Here is a 24,520-nt window from a genome sequence, read left to right on the forward strand (position 1 = left end):
GAGGAATTAAGAAAAGGAACATAAAAGTGGAACGAACCAAAGATAGTTTGGTTGATATTCTCTCACTTTATCAACTGTTTTGTGTCATTGTGGGTTTGTGTGCAGAGTCACTTTAACCTTTTAACCTTAACGAACATTATGAGTGAGGTATTGAGGTTACCGTTTCAACTTTCAAACACTGTAAAAAGCAAAGTATGAGTTTGAATTTTACTTCTGTTGGGCCCAAGTATTGAGTTCATGTGTTCCATGTCCAAAATAGCAAAGTATTGAGTTCTTATGAGAGTTTATAGGTGTAAAATCTGAGGCCCAATTAAAGGATTTCCCTCCCTTTCATCCTTGTAGAAATGAAAAGGACAATTCCACACATAAAAAACACATGTGCTAGCAAATAGCAATAGGGCAATTTTGGCTTCACAAACTTTTAGGCGTGTAGCAGTTGCGACCACAGAAGCCATTTGATCGAGAGAGAGAGATATGAGTGCATGCAGCATGCAATTGAAATCTAATAAATTCATGTCACTTTCTCAGTTCTCGTCATATAGATTAGATTTCAGCCAAAATATAAAGATTAGATTTATGTTTTTATTTATAGCAAACGGAATTCAAATAAGTTAATTATATACAAATGCATATATAATGCCAGTAGTAAGTAGAGATATGATAATAGTACGTAAGAGGGTTTTTATTCAAAACATTACTTGCTTCTAATAATAAAAGTGATTTAAGTGTTTCGAGATTTGGGTCAGTTCTGAATTATTAGGACCAATCGAACAAACAATCCTTTTTGTTTACGGGCAAGATTCTAGTCTCTCTCTTTTTTGAAGACTTTGGTATAATTAAACAACTGTGACCGTCCAAAAAACATAAAAATATAATTACATGAGTGTGACTTTAGAACCAGGAACTTAAGACTTTGAACAATTCCTCTAAGAAAAGAATGCACATAATTTATTGTGGCATGATACTTGCTTGACAAAAAATCAAATTATATCCATCAAAAGACCCATTTTATTTTACTACGCAAAGGTCATATTGCTCATACACATTCTTTCACATCAAATTAAATTTATGTTACCAGCTGAATTATAGACCTCCATTTGGCCGATGTGTTGGCGGTGCACGTGCAAGGCAGTTAAGAAATTTTCTGAAAAGAGTTAATTAAAATCGAACAATAAGCCTTAATCAGGAGGACAGTGCCCAAGGACCACAAACATTTGATACCCAACTACTGATTTATTAGTTCAGAGTTCAGACCCAATGATATATCCCTTGCAACAACTACGTATTCTTCTTGATTTAGCATCCAACGGCCCTATTGAGCCCACGTCATCCGTTTGTTCACACAAATCTGCGGAAAAAGCTGCATGTAATTAAAGTAAACAATTTAGTAATTATGCTTGCTCAACATGGTTAGATTATTTTATATTATGAACGTATCATGTTTGTTTGACTTGATGATGTTGTGGATTTATTTAGTCCCAACTTGAGAGAAGACTAAATTTGCCTCCTCTCCTACTTCCACCTCCTCTCACCACTTGAAGTTGAAGCCCCTTCTTCTAACTCACTCAAGAGCCAAAGAGCCAAAGAGCCAAAGAGCCAAAGAGCCAAAGAGCCAAAGATGTTGAACACTGGCAACCCAGAGCTTCCTCAAAAATCCCAAGATGAAAACAAGTTCTTCTCTAGGCTTCTGTCCAAGGAAAGCTCCATAGCCAATCCATCTTTCAAGGTCTACTATGGAGGCCTGGCTGGTAGTGTTCCATTCATCTGGGAATCTCAGCCTGGCACCCCAAAACACACATTTAGTGATGATCCAATTCCTCCTCTCACTCCTCCTCCTTCCTACTATTCAAAGTCCTTCCAAAAACCAACCAAAAAGCACTCAAGATCCAATCTTTTACGCACCATTTTCCCAAAAATAAGTCTCAAGAAAACCCATGTACCATCTTCTCCGTCTTCACCTTCCTCACCTTCTTCTTCATTCTTTTCGCCATCAGATTCATCTATGCATGTGCCAGTGAGCACAAGGAAGTTCCATGGAAGGTGGAGCCGGTTTTCGAGCACAAGCTCATCGTTTGACTCCATGGGAGACTTTGAGGAGGAGGAGGATGCTGGCTCGCCTACTTCAACATTGTGCTTTCGATTCAGCAGAGTGACTAGTGGAGGCAACCGAGGCTGCCATCAATTTTAATGGCCTTGATGAAGTCAATATTTAGCCATGGATCTGGGCCAAAGGTACCTCTTATAGCTAGTGACGATGCTCTGTAATCTTCGCTCATGTTTTACTTAATTAATGTTTAGAATGTATTAATGTGGTAGTAGTAATTACCTCAACTGCTTGCTGCCTAAGATTCCCCCTTAAACATATATGGTGGTGTTAAGATTGTTAATCTGAAAGCACCTAGCAATTGGCTTTTTGGATGCACGTACGATTTCAGGTCATTAATACTTCTTTTGCTTTTCATTATATATGCAAGTTCAGAAACACATATCATCAGTGAAGTAAATATTACCAGAGAGAGACAGCATTTTTGTTTGAGAGTATGAGTAGGTTTTGAAAGAGGGATTGCATCTGGTTGCTTAGCTAGTTGGTTGTTGCGAACATTTTGTGCTCGCTTGATATATAATGCAGTGAGGAAAGATGGGGTACAGGTTCCGATCCTTGTATTCAATAGTGGCATCATGGCATGGCAGCGTGGTTTGATGTTTGGAATCTTTCTGGCTCTGCCTTGTCCTCATCACATATGTTTATTGCATTTTCGAAGAGTAAAAGCTTCTCTGTTTTGTTAGATACATATTAAATTAATCAGTCCATTTAGCCAACGGCTTTGATCGGTACCCTTTCAATCTTGTTACCCCATAATAATTGAGTTATCTGATATTCATCCTACAAAGCCTTCTATAATCAATCTCGAGACTTTCCCACATAAAAGCAAGACCATGAAAATGCACTTTTTTTATATTTTATATTATCACAAGACAAGATGTGGTGAGGGATTTGTGCCTTTAGTGTTCAAGAATAGTTTTCTCTTCACCGGAAGTACTGTGTTCGAATTCCTTCTACCCAATATCGCTTCTATAAAAAATAAAATAAAACACAATATATGTATGTGGGGCTCATCTGTGTTCAAGTCCCAAGCATAGGCGTATATAATTTGTACCAAGAAGATCAATAACAAATACAGTATAGGGTACTGGGTGGTACACCATATATTTATATCTTTTGTACCTACTAAGCCTACAAAGAGATTTTATTCTTGGCATTTTAATGAATGATGAAGAGGAAGGTAAAGAACATAAACAGGAAGCGAAATGGAAAGGATTAATTGAAAAACCACCAACCAAACCAGACATATGCAAAAGTTATTTGTTTATCTATTTTGTCGGCAGCCTCTGGTGGTGAAGTGAGTCCACTGCTGCTTGCTCTCCATGTGCGCGCGGGCCATTCATTGCATGGTATATTATAGACACACATGGCTCCAAGTACATCCCGACGTACGCCACTTGCCCAAAGTCATCACTGAGTTTTTGGTTATGGAATTTTTGGCAACCTTCAATTCTAGGGTTAGGGTATGATATGATCATAAATTGATATCTATTATTTTAGTCTCAAATTAATGGATGATCCATTTGTTGAAAAGCCATCTGACGCTCTCCAATTGGGTTTTTCTCATGGTCAATAAGATCTTTTGAAACTAGGAATTACTTAATTATATTTCCACTACTCAAGATAGGTTAATAGTTTTTTTAATTTTTTTTATATATATAATTTAAATTTCCAAAGGCAGGAAAGGGAAACGGAAAATTCATACACACGAGTACCATGGGGATTTCAATCCAAGACCACTTGGGAGTATACCAAATGCCTAAGCCAATTCAACTAACACCCGGTTGGTTAGGTTAATAGTTGAGTACTCAATTTGTATATTACAATAATGCACCAAGATTACTTATAAATTACAAACAATTGCCACTATATACCAATTTTTATTTATTACAATTGGTATAATAAGGAGCCGCAACCATTATAAGCAAGTGATACCATATTCAATTGTTAAATCACTCTGATTCAAAACCCTCACGAAGTAGACTTACCCTATAATAAAGTTGTATTGGTTATACGCGGAAATGATAATGAGAATGCTAAGGGGTCATCTCTTAGATTAATGAACGGAATTATGTGACATGTAATGTGTCAACTTCAATTAATCATAATAATAGACGTAACAAGTCAACCTCACCTATCACATAATATAATTCATTAATGTAGCTATGTAATAATATGATCTTTTTCCCATTACTCGCAATTTAAAGGTGGTTACTTTTACAAGCAATACCTTCATTTCAATAAACAATCCACAAACGAGCCAATTTACGACAAACAACAATTCCACAAGCGATCCCTCTACTTGCAGTAACTTTCAATAGCATGTGTGGGTAGCTTAGTGTTAAATATGGCTAGAGGGGAATCTCCCTAGCTATATACACATGTGTACATGAACCAGTGTTACGAAGCTTCAATGCACATTAATTTGTTGCATATTCAAATGCTAGACGATTGTGACCAGAAGAGAAAGGGAGAAACCTACAGCTACGTACCACTAAGCATTAGAATCTTTTTTTAAATTCAACTTATACGTGACATATGAAATGTATATTCTGCACACACATACATGACCTTTATTTATTTATATATATATATATATATATATATATATATATATATATATATATTCTAGGGGTGGGCATCAATCCGGCCAAATTGATGAAACCGGTCGAACCAAACCATAATTACTGGTTTGATTTGGTTTTGACTAATAAAAAGTCAAATGGTTTAAAAATCAAACCGAACCGTATATGATTTGGTTTAGTTTGGTTTTGAGCTTTTGTAAACCGGCTTAAACCAAACCGGACCATTTATGTGTATATTTATTTATTTATATTTTATTTTATATGTGTAATACTCTAATTAGTTAATAACCATATATGAATATTTGAATTGAGCTATATTAGTTAGTGAAATATGAAGTTTGATGACATTTTGAGCTTTAGGATGGTTTCGTACTCTAGAAAATTATTTATGTAAGAAGCAAGTTGTGAATTTGTTGGTTATAATTGGGCTAACAATGTTGAAAAAATACAAAAAGAAAGAGAATTGGGCTTAGGCCCAAACCGGCCGAACCAAACTGAACCAAACCGTCTTAAATTGGTTTGGTTTGGTTCAATTTCCCTTATAACTTTTATCCAAACCGAACTAAATCAAACCGTCATATTGTAATTGGTTCGGCCATAATTTTAAGATAAAACCGATCCAATCTAGACTGTGCCCACCCCAAATATATTCTTCCCAATTAGTTCCTTCTATTACCCAAGTGTGTGTTCTGAAGAGGACCTCATGAGGACCACTTTTTTTTTTTTTTTTTGACAACTTTGCATTTGCATCAACTTGAGAGATGTAAATAGAATTATAAACTCACAAGATGTGAAATATAAAGCGGTAGCGTTCATCTATATTATTATTCTACAGGCCTTTATTTGCCTGTTTTGTTTTGTTACGTGGGCCCTATTTTTAGTGATCTCTCTAATTGTATTTGGGCTGGGCCACAGTTATGTTTTAGTTGTTGCCCATTTGGGTGATTTGTGTAAAAGCCCTCTGACGCTCTCCAATTGGTTTTTCTTTATTTTTTCTTAAAAGTCGAAATCTTTTGAAACTAGGAATTAGTTAATTATATTTTTACTATTCTAGCAACTCATTTGGGATTGATTATAAATTGGCCAAAAATCACTTCTATAGATCAGGTTAATAGATGATTACTCAACTTGTATATTTAGAAAGTTGAGGTTCACCCCAAAACCAATTGGCAATGGGAAGAGTAGCCCAACTTCTCATAAGTTTTTGCTAGGTTTCTCAATTATGAAATTTTCACTTTCGCATTCACACGCACCACACATATGTGGTGAATTTTCAAGCTTAACACGTGGGCAACATATATTGGGTGGCTACTTATTTGGTCTATTGCTAAACCTGTCAAATGTGTAGACTTGGGCGAATCTAGCCCAAAGAAGTGTGAGCCCAAGTTCTACCCAGTGACGAGCTTTTTCAGACCTAAAGAGTGACTGAGCCTAGTTGGGCCAGCCTTATGTTGAATATACTAAGCCCAGGCCCTACCAAAGGGCTAAAAGTTTCGGGCCTATATGGAAATAGTTGATTTAGAAGGTTACAAATCATTGTTTTTGTTTTTCAATTGCTAAAACAACCTTGTGGACTAAGTTGGAAAGTGCCACTCAGTAGGAGAGACTCCATTACGACACACTTTAACAGAATTGATGACATCCCTAGCCCTTTCGCAACCTTGAGCTAGCTAGCCAACTCGTTCAAAGTAAAAGGCTTTACTATGCAGGTTATTGTTGCTCTATTGTGTAGGCTAATAATTTTAATTTGATAACTCTAATTTTAGATATTAATAAAATTGAATGATCAATACTAATTATGTTTCCTAAATGGCTCGCTAATGCAGGATCACATACAATTGGCCACACTCACTGCAACATTTTCAATGGAAGGTTATACAACGAGACCGAAATCAATACCGAATTTGCAACCTCAAGGAGGACCACTTGTCCGTTGAGAGGTGAATATGACAACTTGTCCTCCCTGGATGCAACCACGCCTACGAAGTTTGACGCAACATACTACAAGGACTTGGCTAAGCGCAACGACTTACTGTATATATATTATCCTAGTGAGCATAAATGGAAGTGCAGCGATGGAGAAGTATCTCACTGGCGAGGGTGCCTTCGGCCTCGATTTTACCGCGACCATGCTGAAAATAGCCATTTGCGCTCTCTCACTCGCTCCTAGGGCCAGGTCCATCATCGGTTCAGCCCCGTCAATGAGTGAATTGATTAATTGTCATTAGCATACCACTACAGAACCTCAAATAACTTATAATAGTATTGTTAAAATATTTAGTTTCTCGGTGTATCTAAGTATCCTAGATTATTTTTGTTTTTTTATGAAGTATCTTGACTAGTTTTAAGGATTAATGAAGACTGCTTATTTGGTCTATTGCTGAACCTGTAAAATGTGTAGATTCAGGTCAATCCGGCCCAAAAAGGTGTGAGTCCAAGCCATACCTAGTGACGAGCTTTTTCAGGCCTAAAGAGTGAACATGCATGGTCGGGCCAGCCTTATGTTAAATATACTAAGCCCAGGCCCTGCCCAAGGACTAAAACATTTCGGGCTCATAGGTCGGGCCTATATGGAAATAGTTGATTTATAGGGTAAAAAGTTATCGTTTTTGTTTTTGAATTGCTAAAACAACCTTGTGGACTGAGTTAGGAGTTGCCACTCAGTAGGAGATACTTCCTGGATGCAGCCACGCTTGCGAAGTTTGACGAGACATACTACAAGGACTTGGCTATGAGTAACGACTTACTGCATTCATATCATATCCTTGTGAGCATTAATGAAAATGCAACAATGGAGAAGTATCTCATCAACGAGGCTGCCTTTCGCTTCAATTTGGACATGACCATGCTGAAAATAGCCCATTTGCGCACTATCATTGCCTCCCAAGGGCAGGTCCGTCGTCGGTGCAGCTCCGTCAATGAGTGAATTGGTTACTTGTCATTAGCTTACAGCACCTCAAATAACTTATAGTAGTATTATTAAAATATTTGGTTTCTAAGTATCCTAGATTTTTTTTTTTAAAAAAAAAAAATTTATGAAGTATATTGACTTGTTTTAAGGATCAATGAAGACTGCTTATTTGGTCTATTGCTGAACCTGTAAAATGTGTAGACTCGGGCCAATCCAGCCTAAAGAAATGTGAGCCTAAGCTCTACCTAGTGACGAGCTTTTTTAGCCCTAAAGAGTGAATGAGCCTGGTTGAGCCAACCTTATGTTAAATATAGTAAGCCTAGGCCCTACCCAAAGGCAAAAACATTTCGGGCTCACGGGTCGGGCTTATATTGAAATAGTTGATTTAGAGGGTAAGAAGTTATCGTTTTTGTTTTTGAATTGCTAAAACAACCTTGTGGACTGAGTTAGGAGCTGCCACTCAGTAGGAGATACTTCCTGGATGCGGCCAAGCTTGCGAAGTTTGATGAGACGTACTACAAGGACTTGGCTATGAGTAACGACTTACTGCATTCAGACTATATCCTTATGAGTATAAATGAAAGTGCAACGATGGAGAAGTATCTCACCGACGAGGTTGCCTTTCGCTTCAATTTGGACACTACCATACTGAAAATAGCCCATTTGCGTGCTATCATGGTTTTTATTAAAGTTGTCATGAACTAATTTCTTTTTGCTAGGGCTACAGATGTAGCCTAGCCATGAATACATCAATTACTTTAGTCAATGTTAATTCCAAGTATTTTTCCTTGTTGAGTATCTATTACCATGCTTAATGCTTTGAATGTTTGGCCAACATTTAATTGTTTTGATGCTAAATTGACGATAGGGATATCCAATTTGGGGTTGCTTCTTGTAATAGATGCCTTGAGTTACATAATTAGACAGGGATGTTTGTCATGACTTATGTGATTGTTTTGCAGGTTTTCCAAGGAGTTTAGTGGGTTCTTATTATCTTAATTCCATCACTAGGGATACAGTGGGTTGGTAATAAGAATACTTTTTGTATAACCAGGGATGGAGTATAGAATAAAGTAGGGAAAATCAACTGTCAACGTGGAGAATAATTAGGATTAACAATGCTAAGGGAATTGGGTAGAATTGGCTATGGTGAAATCGGAAGCTCTAATGCTCTCATAACTTGAATCTTACTACTTATTTTTCTACGCTTACTTTTATTCATTGTTTTAGTTAATTAATCAATCGAATCTCATCATTCAATTGTTCAAATAAAATCTTGGGTTAATCACAATCGGTACTTAATAAATTAAATCACTCTTCGTGGAAACGACACTTCACTTATTACTATATTACTTGTGCGAATTGTGCGCTTGCAATAAATTCACAACAATAGGCAACCTCATTGAGCACTCGTCAAAGTTCCTTAGTGAAAATACTCTTGACAAGCTCACACAATCCTCTACGCCACTCAAGCGTAGTCATGCGCGAAAACATTCTTGCAGAGCCGATCTCGTGGTTGAAGTAGGGTGGGTCAAGCTTCAGCGAGTGCAGGCACTACAAAAAATAGTGGCAACAGTTACCATTATTTGGTGACATTTGGTGACTGTTGTAGGGGTTACTAAAGGTTTTAGTCACTAAAAAAAGCAAAAAAGGTGACTAAAAGCCTTTTTAGTCACCCAAAAGGTGACTAATGCCTTTTGTCACAACCACAAATGTCACCAAATAATGGTGATTGTTGCCACTTTTTTTACTATAGTAGGGGAAGGGAGAGATAGGGAGGGAGTGTTTGAGAGAGAGAGGTGAGAAGGTCGGGGATGGAGAAAGGCATTGGATGACAGTTTATGCAATATTCCAATCCAATCCAATTGTAAAATTTACTTCAATTTATTAAGTCCACAGCACTCATACGAACACTATATTAATTACTATCAAACAAACATGCTCATGCTGCAAACTTATATCCGAATCTAATAAAATCAAGGCAAATTATAATCTTACGCGAAAGGTGGTATAATTATTTTCAAACCAACTAAGCTATAATTCTTAAAGAAAAATAATGTCTAGTTGACCCTTCGACAGTTTGTCCTAATTTGCCCATTAGAGCCGGTGAGAGGGCTAAGTCTTCCCATCTTGTCACAGTCTTGTAGATAACGTTTTCCAAGTATGTTCGGATAATTTTTGCTTATTTCATCAATACTATGATGCAGGTCAGTTTCTCTCTTTCCTTATGTTACTCAATCTTATATATATTTTGGTCTTATGACCTTTCAATTTCAGAAAAGTTTGCGTGTGGATTTTGCTACGCCAATTTTCTTTTAATCAAAACCTATATGGTAAGATCCAGTGGAGTACGTACTCAAACCAAGTGATCAAATTCCAATGGGAGTACACAAACCAATTTACGATGATCAACGTTTAACAATTGACACAATTATGTAACACCTAGTCCTCCAAATTAATCAAATCAAACGACCAAAAAAGAATAGGGAATTAGGTGGTGGACTGGACTTTCTAAAAGAATAGGGAATTGGGTGGAGTTGCTATGAGTCTCTCTCAATCATTTAACGCGGCATTCTAAAAACGAATGGGCCTACCTAGGGTTGGATCAAATTATTAATTTTCTTCTTTTTTGCCTAAGTTTTCAAAATTCTTTGATTTCATATTATACATGGTGCACTCTGCACTCCATATTCAACAAATAACCCTAGAGTTTTATGACTCTAGATGTAGGCGTACATTGAACTTTTGGGTTTTGCCCCTTCTCGATACTTGAAGACTTATTGAATTCATTTTTTAAAACAGATTTGAAGTACACCAATCATTAGGTGTCTCAAAGCAGTGATATTCTAAATATAAAGAAATAATTGGAGCTTCAAGATTAGCTCTTTGTCTGTTTTTGCTTTGAAAATAACTGGATGAGGAGAAACCTAGTAAGGCTATGCAATCTTTATTTGTGCTTTGAAAATATTAATTACTTTTGACGTTTTGTTTTTAAGACTATGCAATCTTTATTTATTTATTGTAGTCCCAAATAAAAATAGACAATTAATCACTTAAACATGGACATGTAATAGTTATTTACCCATATTTCTTGTGGTATGTTTTAAAAAAAAAACTTTTATTAATGGAGTTCATCTTACATAATATCCCTCGGAAAAAAGCAACCAATAACCCAATAAGATCAAAATGGACACTTGAAAAATAACCAACTAGCTATTTTTCTTAAAAGCCCTAGTTGACCTTTCTACAATTAGTCCTAATCTGACCATTGGTGCCCGTGAGAGGGCTAAGGTTTCCCATCTTCTTCATAGCATTGGCAAAATCTGCCCTGAAAGTCCCAGTATTGCTGATGTAAGCATCGACTATGGTGTTGGTGGACCCACCACTATAGAGCTGCTGGTCTGAGTGCAACAAACCCTTCTGGCTCACCAGGTTCCTGAAGTAAGCGTTGTCGAAAGAGGTTGGGCTTGTGACATCAAGTGGGGAAAGTGTGTTGTCGCCTCCACTGCTTGGACACTGTGATTTCAAGGATGTTGCAAATGACGCGTTTATGTTGGCTTCGTTATAAAGTCTATTCCGAAATGTTGTGCACCTAGCTTGGCCAATGGTGTGGGATCCTAATGAAACAAGAAAAAAAGAACAAAGTAATTAGATATTAAACTTGTAGATGTGGTTTAGGTCAATTGGTCAAATACTGATAATAAATAATAAAGATTGAACTTAATTTATAATGTTTAGTAATTGATTTCTAAACCTGAGAGAGCCACCATTTCCTTAGCGGTGAAGCCTTTGTTTGAGAAAGCAGAAATGAGGGCAGCCAGGTTCAACTGGGGACCAGGTATGTCGGAATTGGCAGCACTTAAGCTTGCGGTGGTTGCGTCTCTTCTGCCTAATGGCACTGTGTAGGTCGGTCCACCCAACTGATTAAACAATTTAATTAGTTAGTCCAAAAAAGAAGAAGAAGAGATAATGACATAAATTATGTTGGAGCTTTTGACTTACTGCAACAATAGAGTCCCTAGCGGCAACGGTCAAGATGTCAGCACAAGAGACCACCTTGGGGCAAAGGCTCTCCAATTGGGTTTTAATGGTGTCGATGACATCAAAACCCCTCAAAGAATTAGCATTGGGACCTGCCGTTTTCTCTCCAGTCAAAGTGGCTGTGTCGTCCAACAGAACCGAACCATCACATCCCTGTTTCATGTAAAATTCACATCTCTTAATTATTCAAACTGGTAACAAAAATGAAAAAAAAAACATTTGCATGAATGATTCATAGCTTGTCACTAAATAGATTTTGCACAAAAAGCAAAAGCTAAAAAGGCACATAATTGAGCCCAAAAGTAACCCAAAATATTTTTCTTTTTGGTCGGTGAAGGATCCAATATGCTTTACGAATATAACAAATAAGGGGTTTTCAATCATGGTGCTCATTCCTGCTAGCTATAACTTCAGCAGTATTTTTTTTTATCGTGTTGTTGTTTGCATAGCCTTGGGCAACACTAGGTAGTTCGAAACGCGTGGAACGCCAAGACTGAAACAAAGGGTCAGAGCAGATTGTCGTATGGTGAAATATGAATTACTTGAAAAGGAAAAAAACATACAGAGAATAAAAAAATACTTTTGTGAACACAATTAGAAAGTCAAATAATTTGCATTAGAAAGTCAAATATTTTGCTATTTGAGGGTTCAAACTGTTTTGCATGTCGACAAGACAAATTGCGTTAGGCTTAGAATTTAAATTAATCTAAGATTATCTTTCATTTTAGAATTCTAGATAACAACAATAGCAAACGAAAAACTTTTCCCTTGTGATATTTGGAAATGTTTCTTCCTCATTTGTCACAGAAAATAATCCTCATTTGTCACAGAAAATAACAAGATCTTAAAATAAAAACCAATTGCATGAAATGAGAATCTAGAAATGTATGGAATAAGAAAATGCATGAGCTAGAACAAACCATTGGGAAATAATTGAAAAAGGAGAAATTAAAGACTTGCATTAACAAAGCAATCATGGAAATGAAGACGGAGCAAGGAAGCTCCCATGCGAGCCTCGCTGGACACAGCTGAGTCCACAGCTGATTTTATGGTGGACAGGGCATTGGGGCAAGATGTTGAATAGAAAGTAGGGGACAATTGAGCTGAAGCTACTCCCACAAGAAACAAGAATAATGAAAATGAGATTTTAATGTTTGTGGCAGTGCAGGAGCCTGCATGGTAGGAGCCCATGGCTAATGGCCTAATGGGCGAGAACTGAGAGAACAAGAAAGGAATAAGCAAAAGAAGAAGGAGCCTAATGGGTTGCGCTTTAAGTGCTTGGTTTAAGGCACGATGAAAGCCAATGTATTTATAGCCAGTGGATAATTGGATGCTTGCGTTTTTGTGTAATGCTTCTAGACTTCGAGTCAACTCAGAAATAAAAGAATAATATATATGTAAAGAAAGAAAGAAACTTCGGGTGAGGCATGGTTGTCTTGGGCTGTTCACTTTGGGTGAAGTCGCACAAAGCACACCCCTTATCCCCGAGTGTGGAGGTGATTTTCATCTATGGTTATGATTAATTAATCATTAGGATTATTTTAGCATTGATCTTCATATTTTTTAAAATTTTAAACAAAGAAAGATTTTTTTAATTAAATTCATGTGGATGGTTAATGCTAATTCAAGTTCATTAATACCAAATATCATTAAGACTTAATGCTTAGGGGAAACAGTGGATCCTATTGTATGCATGTGGATTTTGGCTCGTTTTATCTTCTTCCTGCTATTTTTTCAACAGGATGGGTGAGCGATGATCCGGAACCAAAGTCAACTAGGGACATATCGTTTGTGCTGCAGACAGACAAAAAGCAGCAGCACATTCGCCTTTTCTTTGCCATAGGGACATATAGGCCACACAAGTTGCGACGAATAAAGATCTCATGCTTCTGGTTAACTTTGACTTTAGATAGCCAAAACATTTGAATACTTCGGATTTTCACTAGCTACAATATTGTTGTCTTGTGAAGATAATATATATATTAGTACTTTATGAGCTTAATTGTAATTAAGCAGGAAGTAGCTGGTATGAATAAATTAACTTTGAGAGTGACCGTGTTTTCAAATGAAAATTATATATGGTAATTACATATGTGAATGAATTAGCTTTGAGATTCATGTATATGTTGAGAAGCCATATTCTTGAGATATATATAGCCTTGTAAGGGGAGAAGCCAATCTTTAACACCAATCCACGAAAGTGATTTTGGATAGGCCAATAATTACTTCCAGCGGCGGATCCAGGAATTTTCCTGGAAAGGGGCAACATTTAAAAGGTTAAAAACTCAAAAGAAATACCTGAATTATTCAAAAAAGGATTTAGGGTTTATGGTTACACAAAGATAATCAAATCAGAAAACGAAAATAATATCTCTAAAAAAAACAACAATATTAAAATACATATTAAAAAAACAGAAGGAAAAAAAACCAGAAGAAAAAAAAAAGGGAGAAAAAAAACATTCAAACTTGGAGAAGAGGGATGGATCTGCAGCAAGACTCAGGAGCACGCAAAGCTTCGTGAAGAATCAAGGCATCCCTTGGTCCATTTAATTCCAACTTGGACTCCAAGAACACGCTCCTCTGTTTTGTGGAAATAAGGCTTCAGGTTTGCTATTTAAAATTTTTTGTTTTTGCCTGACCCAAACGACATCGTTTGGCCAATACTTAAAAAACAGAACTCGGGCTGCACTCAGCGCAGCATCGCAACAAAGAAAAGAAAGGTCGCTGGGTTGCTGAGGCATTTATTCGAACAGGTGGTGGGCACCTCCAAGGTAGAGCCGAGGGGCAAACTCCGGCGACTTCAAAGTTTTTTCCGGCAAGGGGAGGTGCAGCTGCACCTCCTTGCACAGTGATTATTTCTATGGAGAATCACTTTAAATGGTTTTAAGTAATTTTGGGGAAAAGCACCTCGTATGTGCTTCTCCTTGGAATCGTTTAAAATCACTTAAGGTGATTATATCAAAAAGCATGTGGGAATTATTCTCTGCATAAGTGATTCTAATCCTTACAGTCCGAAACAAGGAAAAAAAACAGAATAAGAAGGACAAAAATACTTTTTTGATTGAGAAAGAGAATCCAATACAGAATGAGTGCTTGTTAATTTCATTCGCTATGTGCTGACTAGATAAAGCCATTTTCCTTTGAATCAAGAGTACATGCATGCACATACACCATTTACATCTAATAATAAATAATAATAAAAAACAAGATAAAGACACATTGGGGCCTAGTAGTTAGCAGCTAATTGCCTCCCGTATTAGTAGTATTAAAATTTGGTTAGTTTTCAAAAGTCTCATGAATAGTGAGAGGATAGTGTTACTTTAATCACCTCTCCGACGTCCAGTCAATTCAAGCAATTAAATTTCATTAACATCATATGCACGATTCGTTTTCTCAAGGTATTTATTTGCTTTCCTAGAAAGAGAGTGCGATTATCTTTGTTCTTTCGCCTATTTGACTTTATCTCAGTTTTGACACCAAGTAAAGCAAGGAGATAATGAACACGAGCTTGCATCCATCCATGCATCCCTTGGAAATTTCTGCTCAACAGGACCAGGATAGGGACGACCCCACACACCCATTGCTTTATGAACCACCGAGAGGCACTTGATTTTGATTAATTATTAAATCAAAACTTTTTCCACAATAATTGTCATCAATTTATAGATTTTCTTTGTGATCAATAATTATGTTTTGCATGCATGCATGGTAATGAAAGATTAATTATATGAGGTTTGGTAAAGATCTTTCAAACACCACATGTTTGGTATCTGTTGATTTTCCCACGTAAAACCTGAATACTATGTTGTCTTACTATTTGATGGTTGACTTGCTTTTTCAGTCTTGCTTTGCTTGGCGCTAGCTGTTCGTCCGCTCATGACCACTTATTCGATGATTACTTAATTCTACATTGATCAAGGTCGTCTAATCTCTAATGACGATGTTTTGACAAATCAAATCTGAATTTAACAATTTTTTTCAAAAGGCGGCAATGAATAGTCAAAGTTTGAACAAGAATAACTGAGAACAAAAATACTTAAGTCCAAAGCTTAATTAACAACTGGATTAGGCCATTTCCATAGCGACCCTCGACACAAAGTAACACCTCAGTATATATAATGTACTGTTCAGACGGATTTGGGGTGTGAAAGTCTAACTTTTACGTGGGAAAATTCAACAAGGTCGCTTTTTTCATACTTGAGATGTGACAATCGATTTTCAGAGGAGCATCTTCAACGTTTTTCGTCAATTTTTGATTGACATCAAACAACTTAGTGATGGCCTCGTCAGCTTCTTCCAGCTGCCCCTTCACTTTTTCAAACTCAATACCTTTGCCCTTTTTGCTCTTTTCAGTAATCTCCACCTTCCTCTTCAGGTCTTCCACGGTTATTTGAAGGTTTCTCAACGTTTGTACATCAGAATCAAGTCTTTCTAGAATCCTTCTCTTGTTGCCTTCTTGACGTTGCTCTGTAAATCTCTTACAGTTCTCTAATTTGTCCACGCCAAATTCCTTCTCAACCAATGATTCTGAAGAGGAATATTTATTCTTGTGTTCCTTTACTGCTTCAGTCTGACTGTGGTCAGTTGGTACAACGTCCACCTTCTGGTCAGTTGGTACAACTATCAAATCAATGCTGGCATCTTGGTCAGTGGTTTCCCACAACTCAAGCATCTGACCATCAGCCTCTATGGTGTCTCTTCTGCTTATCCCATAGGATGAACACTCTGATATCTGATCAAGAATGATGTCTTTTGTCAGAATTTCATTTCCTAAGCCAGATATTTCACGCTTCTTCATAGTGTTACCAACCCCATCCCCGAATTTCTTTTCTACCTGATTTGCGGAAAAACGCCTTTCCTTTTCCACCATTGCCTTTTCAATAGCTTTAATTCTTCTTTGTAAATCCTGCAAGTCCGAAACACCATATGATACCGTGGCCACTTGATCTCCATCCAACTGAGAGCTTTCAGCATGCAGAAAATCATCCTGGCTACAAGTGGAATATAGATGTGTCAAATTCAAATGATATCCAAAATTGCATGCACCCTTGAACTATTGAAATCAAATGCAACATGCCATAAGCTGAACAATTCATGTCCAGCCCAATGTAGATAGCAACCAGCTTACTTTCCATAAAATTTCCCAAAATTGAAGTACCACTTAAAAAAAAAAAAAAAAAAAAAAAAAAAAAAAATATATATATATATATATATATATATATATATGAAATTTGAGGCCTCAAAAGTAAAATAAAAGGAAGTTCAAAAGAGAATCCTGGAGCCACAAACAACTTGCATAATTCTGAAGATAAACCATATATTCAAATACTGGCTCCGCAATTAATCTAATATAAAAAGCAAGTCTTTCAAAAGACTTTCTGGCTAGAAGACCATACACGATGGCATTGAAGCAAAGAACATAATTGCATTAGTGAGAACTCATGGGTGCATGTCTAGATGATTTTTGAAGAGTTCATACCGGTTCAAAAGAGGATAGAAAATGTGCAGGACCAGTCAAAAACTGCTAACCCATTATGGATAAGGAAATAAATGGAGTAAAGCTTTAAGTTCCAGATAGAAAAAAAGAAGAGAGTATTGAAGCTTTGATAAATGGATCATCACCTCAGTCCAATTTCCCATTGCAGAGGGAATGTATAAACAGACATGGAGATTACCTCTGATTCTTCTGTGTCTAGTTTATGAGATGTGGCGTCTGCAAGCACATGCTTCTCAAGTGCTGTTGTACACTCCTTCAAAGAGATGACAGACGGAATATAGGCAGCCAACTGATCTTGTAGCCCTGATAAACGAAAACCAGGGAAAAAAAAAATGCAAGTATAGCCGATCGGCTATACTATTTATTATAAATAAAGACGGCCAAAAAAGGCCGTACAAGCTTTACATTTGCCTCGCTGCCTGGCTCGCTTCACTGAATAACTTCCCATCAAAATCTTCAAGTTCAAGGCCAAAAAAAAGGTGGGAAATTCCTCATTTGAGCTCTCATGGCGTCTCCCAAGAAATCAAAGAAAAGCAAGAAAGATAGGAAATTGGAGAAAAACTTAAGCTTGGTTCCAGTCGAGCCTAAAGCCACAGACTCTGACTGGTGGGATAGTTTCTTCAACCCAAGGTTTTTCTTTTCACTAAGCTCAGTCTCCAATTACTCTGCTTCTTGCTTTTTAGTGGAATGCATTCAGATTACTTGTAGTTTTAACTAAATTATCTTTATATTTTTGATTATTTTGGAAAATCTATGATGCACAGAAATCTAGAACAGGTGGTGGATTTTGATCTGTTATGTTAAATTCGGTAATGATGTTCATAATTAGAGCTCAAAACCTATAAACTGTGCTTTTGTTCAGTTAGGCTGTTGGAAAAATCAGCCTAGGCGCTAGGCGGGTCTAGGCGGGTCCCTTTTTTTTTTTCTTTTTTTTTTTCTTCTGACTTTAGCTCAATTATGAAATCGCTTCAATTTCTGATGGCCGCTATACGAAAACTAGCTTTTGATTATGCATCCTGAAAAGAGAAAGATGTGGTAGAAAAGTTATTACTAGAGGGAGCAATAGAGATTTTAGCCTGTAAAAGTAATATGTAATTGTTAGGAATCTGGTTTGGCCTAAGTTAGGGATGGCAATTTTCCCCGCGGATAAGGATCTTCGCGGGGATTTGACCCTAATGGGTCGGGTATGAAGGACAAAAATTGGGTATGGGGATGGGTATGGGGAGTTTTTTGGGTATGGTGTTCAGGGAGGGGCGGGGATGGTATTTTAATCCCCAACCCGAACCCTCCCCGTTTAGAATATATATTAATTTTTTGATGAGGTATATATATATATATAATATGCTATTAAAGTGATTGTACCGACTAAGTTTTATATTTTATATTATTATATTATATACTTATATAATTTATACAAATCTTAAGCCACACTACTTTATTTATTTAGTTAACTTCCAATACATATATAAACATTCTCATATTGTCTTCTAAGTATATATTATATATATATTTATTATCTTGAATTAGTATTTTATTTTTCTTTCAACAAAGTAGTTATATATTGGTTTTTTCTTCCGTAATGGGGAGGGTCGGGGAACCCATTCCCCAATGAAGGTGGGGATGGGGAATCCCCGATATGAATATTGCGGGTATGAAGGCGGGGATGGGGGAGAAAGGCTTAACGGGGATGGGGATGGGAAGGCCATACCCACCCCCGATTCGACCCATTGCCATCCCTAGCCTAAGTTGGATGAGTAGTTGGAAATCCTGACTGAATCAGACATGGGGAATGTATAGACACAGAAACACATAGTCGGGCTTTGCTTGTTGTCATAGACTATGAAGCCGCAATTCACCTCTGGAAGGTTGACAAGTTTGACTTTGTTGTCTGCACGAGTGCCTATATCGGCATCGTTTTTGGCAGCTTTGAAATTGGACTAGTCTTAGCAGTACGTATCATTATTGTGTGTGACGGTAACACTATATCTAACAACTTAAAACTACGCATTAGAACTAATATTTCTTTTTTCTTCTGTGTAGGTTGCAATATCTGTGATCAGGGTACTTTTGTTTGTGGCAAGGCCAAGGACTTTTGTTGAAGGAAACCTTCCAAATTCCATGGTTACAGAAATGTTGAGCAGTATCCCAATGCAATCAATGTTCCTGGAATTCTCATACTTGAGATTGATGCTCCCATTTACTTTGCAAATACCAACTACTTAAGAGAAAGGTACTAATTAATTAAACCTGAGAAAGAACTAAAGATTTGGAGCTTAAGATAGATAAGTGGCTTATTTATGGGACTGGGAAAGAGACATCCCACTTTGTTTGAGAAGGTTTGAATCAGACATTTGATTTTTATGATCATTACACAAATTTTCATATACAAATTGACTGAATAACTAGTGTAGTGCTTCAAGTTACCAGTCGCTTCTAACCAAGGTGCTTTCTGATAGTGCCACCATACTCATTAAACATAGAGACCTCTGCGTGTCATTCGTTCGATTCTAATAATTTCCAAGTGTTAAGTTGGTTAACTGGCCTAACGTTTGAGCCATAAATTACTGAAACAGTCTCATGATGAAAGAATTGATTGCGTTCTCATGATTATTTGTGATCATAGAAACTGCTTTCCAGAAATCCTTTAATCTTCTCTAATGTATTTTGTTTCATTTGTAGGCACACAGGTTGGAGAGGACTTGATGAAGGCATCATTATAGTTGGGACTTGCATGATTTAAAAGATACAATGGCTGGTTGCATGTCAACCCCATCCAAAACAATTAAATGACCAAAAAAACACTATCAAAGGGTCATCAAACGCCCTAGAAAGGCAACCTGCTCCGCTTCAGATGGTACCAAGAAAAGAAATACCAGTTTCAAGAAAATAAATAGTGATGCAGGAGCTCGCGTGAGTGACTATGCTGTTAGTGAGTTTGTTGATGTGGACTTTGAGAATGGTGCAAGAACTACTCACAGAAGATCTAAGGTTTCTAATTCAACATTCCATCTCACCCAGCTGCAATGGCACCACAGTCAATATGATTCGAATGGTGTGTGCTTTCTTTCATCAGATTTCAACTATCTTTCAATTTCAACCAATAGTGCTGACAAGAAAATTCATAGCTCTTGAATCTCATATTTTGAAAGTTATTCATTTGCAGTAATTTTCCAAGGGGAAGCTTGGTTTGACTCAGTGAGTATTCTGGAGTCTGACTCGGATGATGACTTTATCAGTATACATGGAGGTATTGGCCATCGGCCTGTAACGACATATTACAGAATGAAAGCCTTGTGGTCTTGTTTGATCGCAAAACGTCATTACTACAGAAGTAATTTTACTTGAGCTACTTATTGGAAAAGGACTTTGTTTTGTTTTCTTAATTTTCTTCTCTTATTCTACAGATGGTTTTCCATTAGCAAGCAATCCAGTTGGGAATATCTCAGGTGGCCAAGTACTTCAGTACGAAAGATCTGCTCGCTTTGTTGATAATGAGTGTAAGTATGAAGAATACCAATGCTATATGAAAATAGATGGAGGTAAATCAGATAAAATCATAGGAAAAGATGAGCGCAGGGAATCAAATCGGTTTTCGCTTATTAGTACCCAAGGCTATGAGTTTTCTCGCTTAGGGAAGGCTGATTTAGTTCGTAGTAAGAGGAAGAATATATTAGATCACTCTTATGGAAGCTTTAAAGGACTTAGAGGATGGAAGTGATTTTAATGAAAAAATTCAAGACAATGCCCTGAAATCCGGCTTATCTCGATTGGTACCTTCTGTAAGTTTCAACGATAAGATTCTAAGTGCACAGAGTTTGGTTCAGACTTTCTTTTAAAAGGAGATCATGTGATGCAGAAGAAACCATTGAACAATGTAAGTATTCAAATAATTCAATTTTCTTTGAATAGAAACAAAACTTAGAATATTGGGATTGATGTACATGTATATTACTGAACATTTCAATGATATATCCACAGGTCAATCAAAAAGGTTTTTGTATCGGCCTAGACCAGGATATATCATTCCATGTTGTAGAGTAGAGAAGCCGACTTCAGGATCTTGGTCTGAGATTCCACCCTCAACTTTTAAATTCCGTGGCGAGAACTATTTCAAGTATGACTTTGGTTTTTTCTTTTGTCAAAACCAACCTTAATTGAATTTAGACATTTGCAACTAATTACTCTGTTCTGCCTTGCTAATGATAATATTATTTTTTGTTGGTCTACCATCTAGAGATAACGAAAGTCAACTGCTCCGAACTACATTCCATATACTCCAATAGGTGTTGATGTGTTTGTATGCGCTAGAAAGATACATCACATTGCCCAGCATCTTGAGCTTCCCAAAGTGAAAGCAAATGGGAAAATGTTCATTGTAAACATACAGGTATTTTTTTCATAATGGATTTATCTTGTTATGTTTTGTTTGTTATATTTTGGCAATATCTAATGATATTTCTGCTCTGCGCCTTGTTGCAGTTGCCTACTTATCCTGCTGCAATGTTTCTTGGTGATAGTGATGGAGAGGGGATGAGTCTTGTAATGTATTTCAAAGTTTCTGAGAATTTTGATAAAGACATCTCTCCTCAATTCCAGGACAACATCAAGGTAACTTCATTTTTTATACAACTTCATCCATTTGGATAGGCATGTACTTTATTCTGATGTACTCTCCCTGATGGAAATGTGATCTTATGTTCTATTGGAACACTTAGTCTGTTGATATATTTGAATGATGCTTTTAGAAAATGATTGACGATGAGACGGAAAAAGTTAAAGGATTCACAAAGGACCCCACTGTACCTTTTAGAGAAAGACTAAAGATCTTGGCTGGAGTGGTAAATCCTGAGGATCTTGGTCGGAGTTCTGCTGAGAAGAAGCCTTTACATGCATATAATGACAAACCATTTCTTTCACGCCCCCTGCACAATTTTTACAAGGTAAACATTGAACATTTATGTTGCTGAGTGTTAAGATGATGAAACATAAAAACCATGTTGTTTGACTTTATCAAGCTCTCTCACATGCAGGGTCCTAACTACTTTGAGATTGATCTGGACATTCATCGCTTCAGCTACATATCAAGGAACGGTCTCGAATGGATTCGAGTACGTCTAAAAAATGGAATACCGGAATACCGGCGTGGCTATACTCGTGAAATATTCTATTTATAGCGTATAGCCGTGTGGCTATACTTTTAAAATATATCTTTTAAAATATTCTGTTTATGGAGTATAGCCGCGCGGCTGTACCATTAAAATATTCTTTTTATGGCATATAGTTGAGCGGCTATACTTTTAAAATATTCTTTTTATGGCATATAGTCATGCGGCTATACTTTTAAAATATTCATTTTATGGAGTATAACCGATCGGCGATACTGTTTAATATTCTATTTATAGGGTGTTGCTGAGCAGCTATACTGTTAAAATATTCTTTTTATGGCGTAGAGCCGCACGGCTATACTCTCTTTTAAAATGTTCTGTTCATGGCTTTTAAATATTCTTTTAAAATATTTTATTTTACGAATATAGCCGCACGGCTGTACTCTTTAAATATAACCACCAAAATCTAGATTTCTCTGTAGCAAAGCTGAGCCTTGAGATAATGAATCAATTAGACATGGTATGTATTTACGTTCTAGCTTTGTTCCTCTATGTGCGTTTAGGGTTGATAGAAAATTTATGTCTTGTTTGTGTTTTGCATATGTATGAGAAGTGATATAATGACGTTGCTTATCTTTTTAGGTGTCCTTTGTCATATTTCCTAAATATATTCGAATATTTAAATAGTATAGCAGCGCATCTATATTCAAATAATAATATAATTACTAATTGAAGTAATTTTAAAAAGCTAAGATATTACTTAATGACATATATATTAAATTAAAGAAGTTGGGAAAAAAAAAATAAAAGTAAAGAAATTAATTTTATATTTTAAAAATAAATAAATAAAAAGCATGATGGAAAAAGAAGGTCCCCTGCGGACACAAAAGAACACCTCTAATGATTAGTTTATTGAAGATGTTTTTTTTATAGTAATTAGTTTATTGAAGATGTTGGCTTACAATAAAATAGGTCATTTAAATAAGTAGATCCAAAGCACACCTAACCCATCAAGCTGGCCCCTAGATTTGGCCTTCTCTCAGTGGTCCATTTTAAACTAGTTTTTTTATTTTATTTTTGGATGTAGTCTCTCTGGCTCTGCTAGATTTAACTGAACTCTTTGAGATGATAAGATAGAGGGATCTTGGAAGTGAAAGCAAAGCTAGCTAGGCTGCAGTGCAGATAACCCTTTTGTTGCTGATGGAGGTAAGAGGTAATTGATCCCATCCCATGAACAACAAGTTACAAGTTACAAGTTACAAGTTAGAGAAGGAGACAAATGGAACCATTTGATTCTTTCTATCTGCAGCAACATGGTGTGTTGTTTGGTCAAAGTGGGGACATAAAAAAACTGGTATTAGTTTTAGGACTGCAGAGAAGAGATCAAAGAAAGATGGCGTGGACCCCATATGTTTATGTAAAGTGGTCACCTCCTCTCCAATTCCATTCTTCTTTTCTTGCTTGCAATTTGCACAGCTGCGGCTTCCCTCTACTCTCTGTGTTCTATGTATATGTCCTTTCACTTTTGCCATGGTTGGTTTCAATTTCAAACAAGTTCAATGAATCCAAGCCAACAGTCACAGACTCACAGCATGAGGAGGGCTAAGACTTTGCTTCTTCTTGTTGGACGTTCAAAGCACTAGAGACAGATAGAGACGTTTTGCCCCTTTCTTTTGGTTTGGGCCAGCTACCGCCACAAGACAAGAGATTCAGCTTTGGATGCTTCTCGTCCTAAATCCTAAGGAGTTGTTGGGATTAATGAAAACTGTTTATCGCTAAGCCTGTAAAATGGGTCGGGTCGGGCCAGCTCGCTCTGTAAGCCCAAGCCCTACCCAGTAACAGGTTGTTTCAGCCAGTGACGGATCCAGGATCCGTAACCCAAGGGGTTATAGTGTAAATGTTCCAAAAGAAAATTTTAGAGAATTTTTCCTTTTTTTAATCTATTTTTTCAAGAGCTGCTGCTGCTTTGTTTTTCTAAAGCATGCAGCACTTCTATATATTTATATTGACTGTTAAAATAGTTTTTTTGTTTGTTAGATAATCTTCTATTTTATATTGGCCCATAGGATAAAGTTTTTAAATAATTCACACATTACCATGAAGCCAAACCTCATAAAACCGATAAAACCAAAACTAGCCCATTAAACCCATCGACAATGACAAGAGGCAGCCAAGTGTTGAACACTAAACCCACCGTTTCACTAAAGGAGGCTAATCACAAAACGGTGTGTTTCGTTTATAAGGGCACCAAGAAAAGCCAGACATCGTCTTCTTTGC

At 36.8% G+C, this 24,520-nt stretch overlaps 3 protein-coding genes and 1 pseudogene across 4 annotated transcripts; 2 read left to right on the forward strand and 2 right to left on the reverse strand.

Moving 5' to 3' along the window:
• Nucleotides 1–1,408: 1,408 nt before the first annotated feature.
• On the forward strand, nt 1,409–2,422 carry LOC110768384 (uncharacterized). Its single transcript, XM_021972107.2, has one exon. It carries the CDS (start codon nt 1,619–1,621, stop codon nt 2,186–2,188), a length of 570 nt encoding a protein of 189 aa, XP_021827799.1. The 5' UTR covers nt 1,409–1,618; the 3' UTR covers nt 2,189–2,422.
• An 8,277-nt stretch (nt 2,423–10,699) lies between these two features.
• LOC110768373 (cationic peroxidase 1-like) lies at nt 10,700–12,935 on the reverse strand. Its single transcript, XM_088255153.1, has 4 exons — nt 12,602–12,935; nt 11,603–11,794; nt 11,355–11,520; nt 10,700–11,217 (listed from the first exon to the last, which is right to left on the reverse strand). The coding sequence occupies exons 1-4, from the start codon at nt 12,830–12,832 to the stop codon at nt 10,832–10,834; spliced, it is 975 nt and encodes a 324-aa protein (XP_088111279.1). The 5' UTR covers nt 12,833–12,935; the 3' UTR covers nt 10,700–10,831.
• Nucleotides 12,936–15,711: 2,776 nt separating this feature from the next.
• Nucleotides 15,712–17,727, reverse strand: LOC148293513 (protein NETWORKED 1D-like). Its single transcript, XM_088255154.1, has 2 exons — nt 17,317–17,727; nt 15,712–16,632 (listed from the first exon to the last, which is right to left on the reverse strand). The coding sequence occupies exon 2, from the start codon at nt 16,509–16,511 to the stop codon at nt 15,801–15,803; it is 711 nt and encodes a 236-aa protein (XP_088111280.1). The 5' UTR covers nt 16,512–16,632; nt 17,317–17,727; the 3' UTR covers nt 15,712–15,800.
• A 2,094-nt stretch (nt 17,728–19,821) lies between these two features.
• On the forward strand, nt 19,822–23,005 carry LOC110768378 (uncharacterized; annotated as a pseudogene). Its single transcript, XR_015836640.1, has 7 exons — nt 19,822–20,190; nt 20,302–20,385; nt 20,543–21,012; nt 21,117–21,252; nt 21,373–21,525; nt 21,618–22,078; nt 22,169–23,005. The product of XR_015836640.1 is annotated as an uncharacterized LOC110768378 (transcript).
• The last annotated feature ends 1,515 nt before the right edge of the window (nt 23,006–24,520 follow it).

Source organism: Prunus avium, chromosome 6 (assembly GCF_965620075.1).
Source record: "Prunus avium chromosome 6, drPruAviu1.hap1.1, whole genome shotgun sequence".
Lineage (NCBI taxonomy): Eukaryota > Viridiplantae > Streptophyta > Magnoliopsida > Rosales > Rosaceae > Prunus > Prunus avium.

What these genes read in the sequence shown, in the direction of transcription:
- LOC110768384 (XM_021972107.2), top strand. Translation starts at nt 1,619, where the DNA reads ATGTTGAACACTGGCAACCCAGAGCTTCCTCAAAAATCCCAAGATGAA.
- LOC110768373 (XM_088255153.1), bottom strand. Translation starts at nt 12,832, where the DNA reads ATGGGCTCCTACCATGCAGGCTCCTGCACTGCCACAAACATTAAAATC. An exon ending in CTAGGGACTCTATTGTTGCA is followed by an intron (nt 11,521 to 11,602) that starts GTAAGTCAAAAG and finishes TTGTTTAATCAG; the next exon opens with TTGGGTGGACCGACCTACAC. An exon ending in GGAAATGGTGGCTCTCTCAG is followed by an intron (nt 11,218 to 11,354) that starts GTTTAGAAATCA and finishes TTGTTTCATTAG; the next exon opens with GATCCCACACCATTGGCCAA.
- LOC148293513 (XM_088255154.1), bottom strand. Translation starts at nt 16,511, where the DNA reads ATGGTGGAAAAGGAAAGGCGTTTTTCCGCAAATCAGGTAGAAAAGAAA.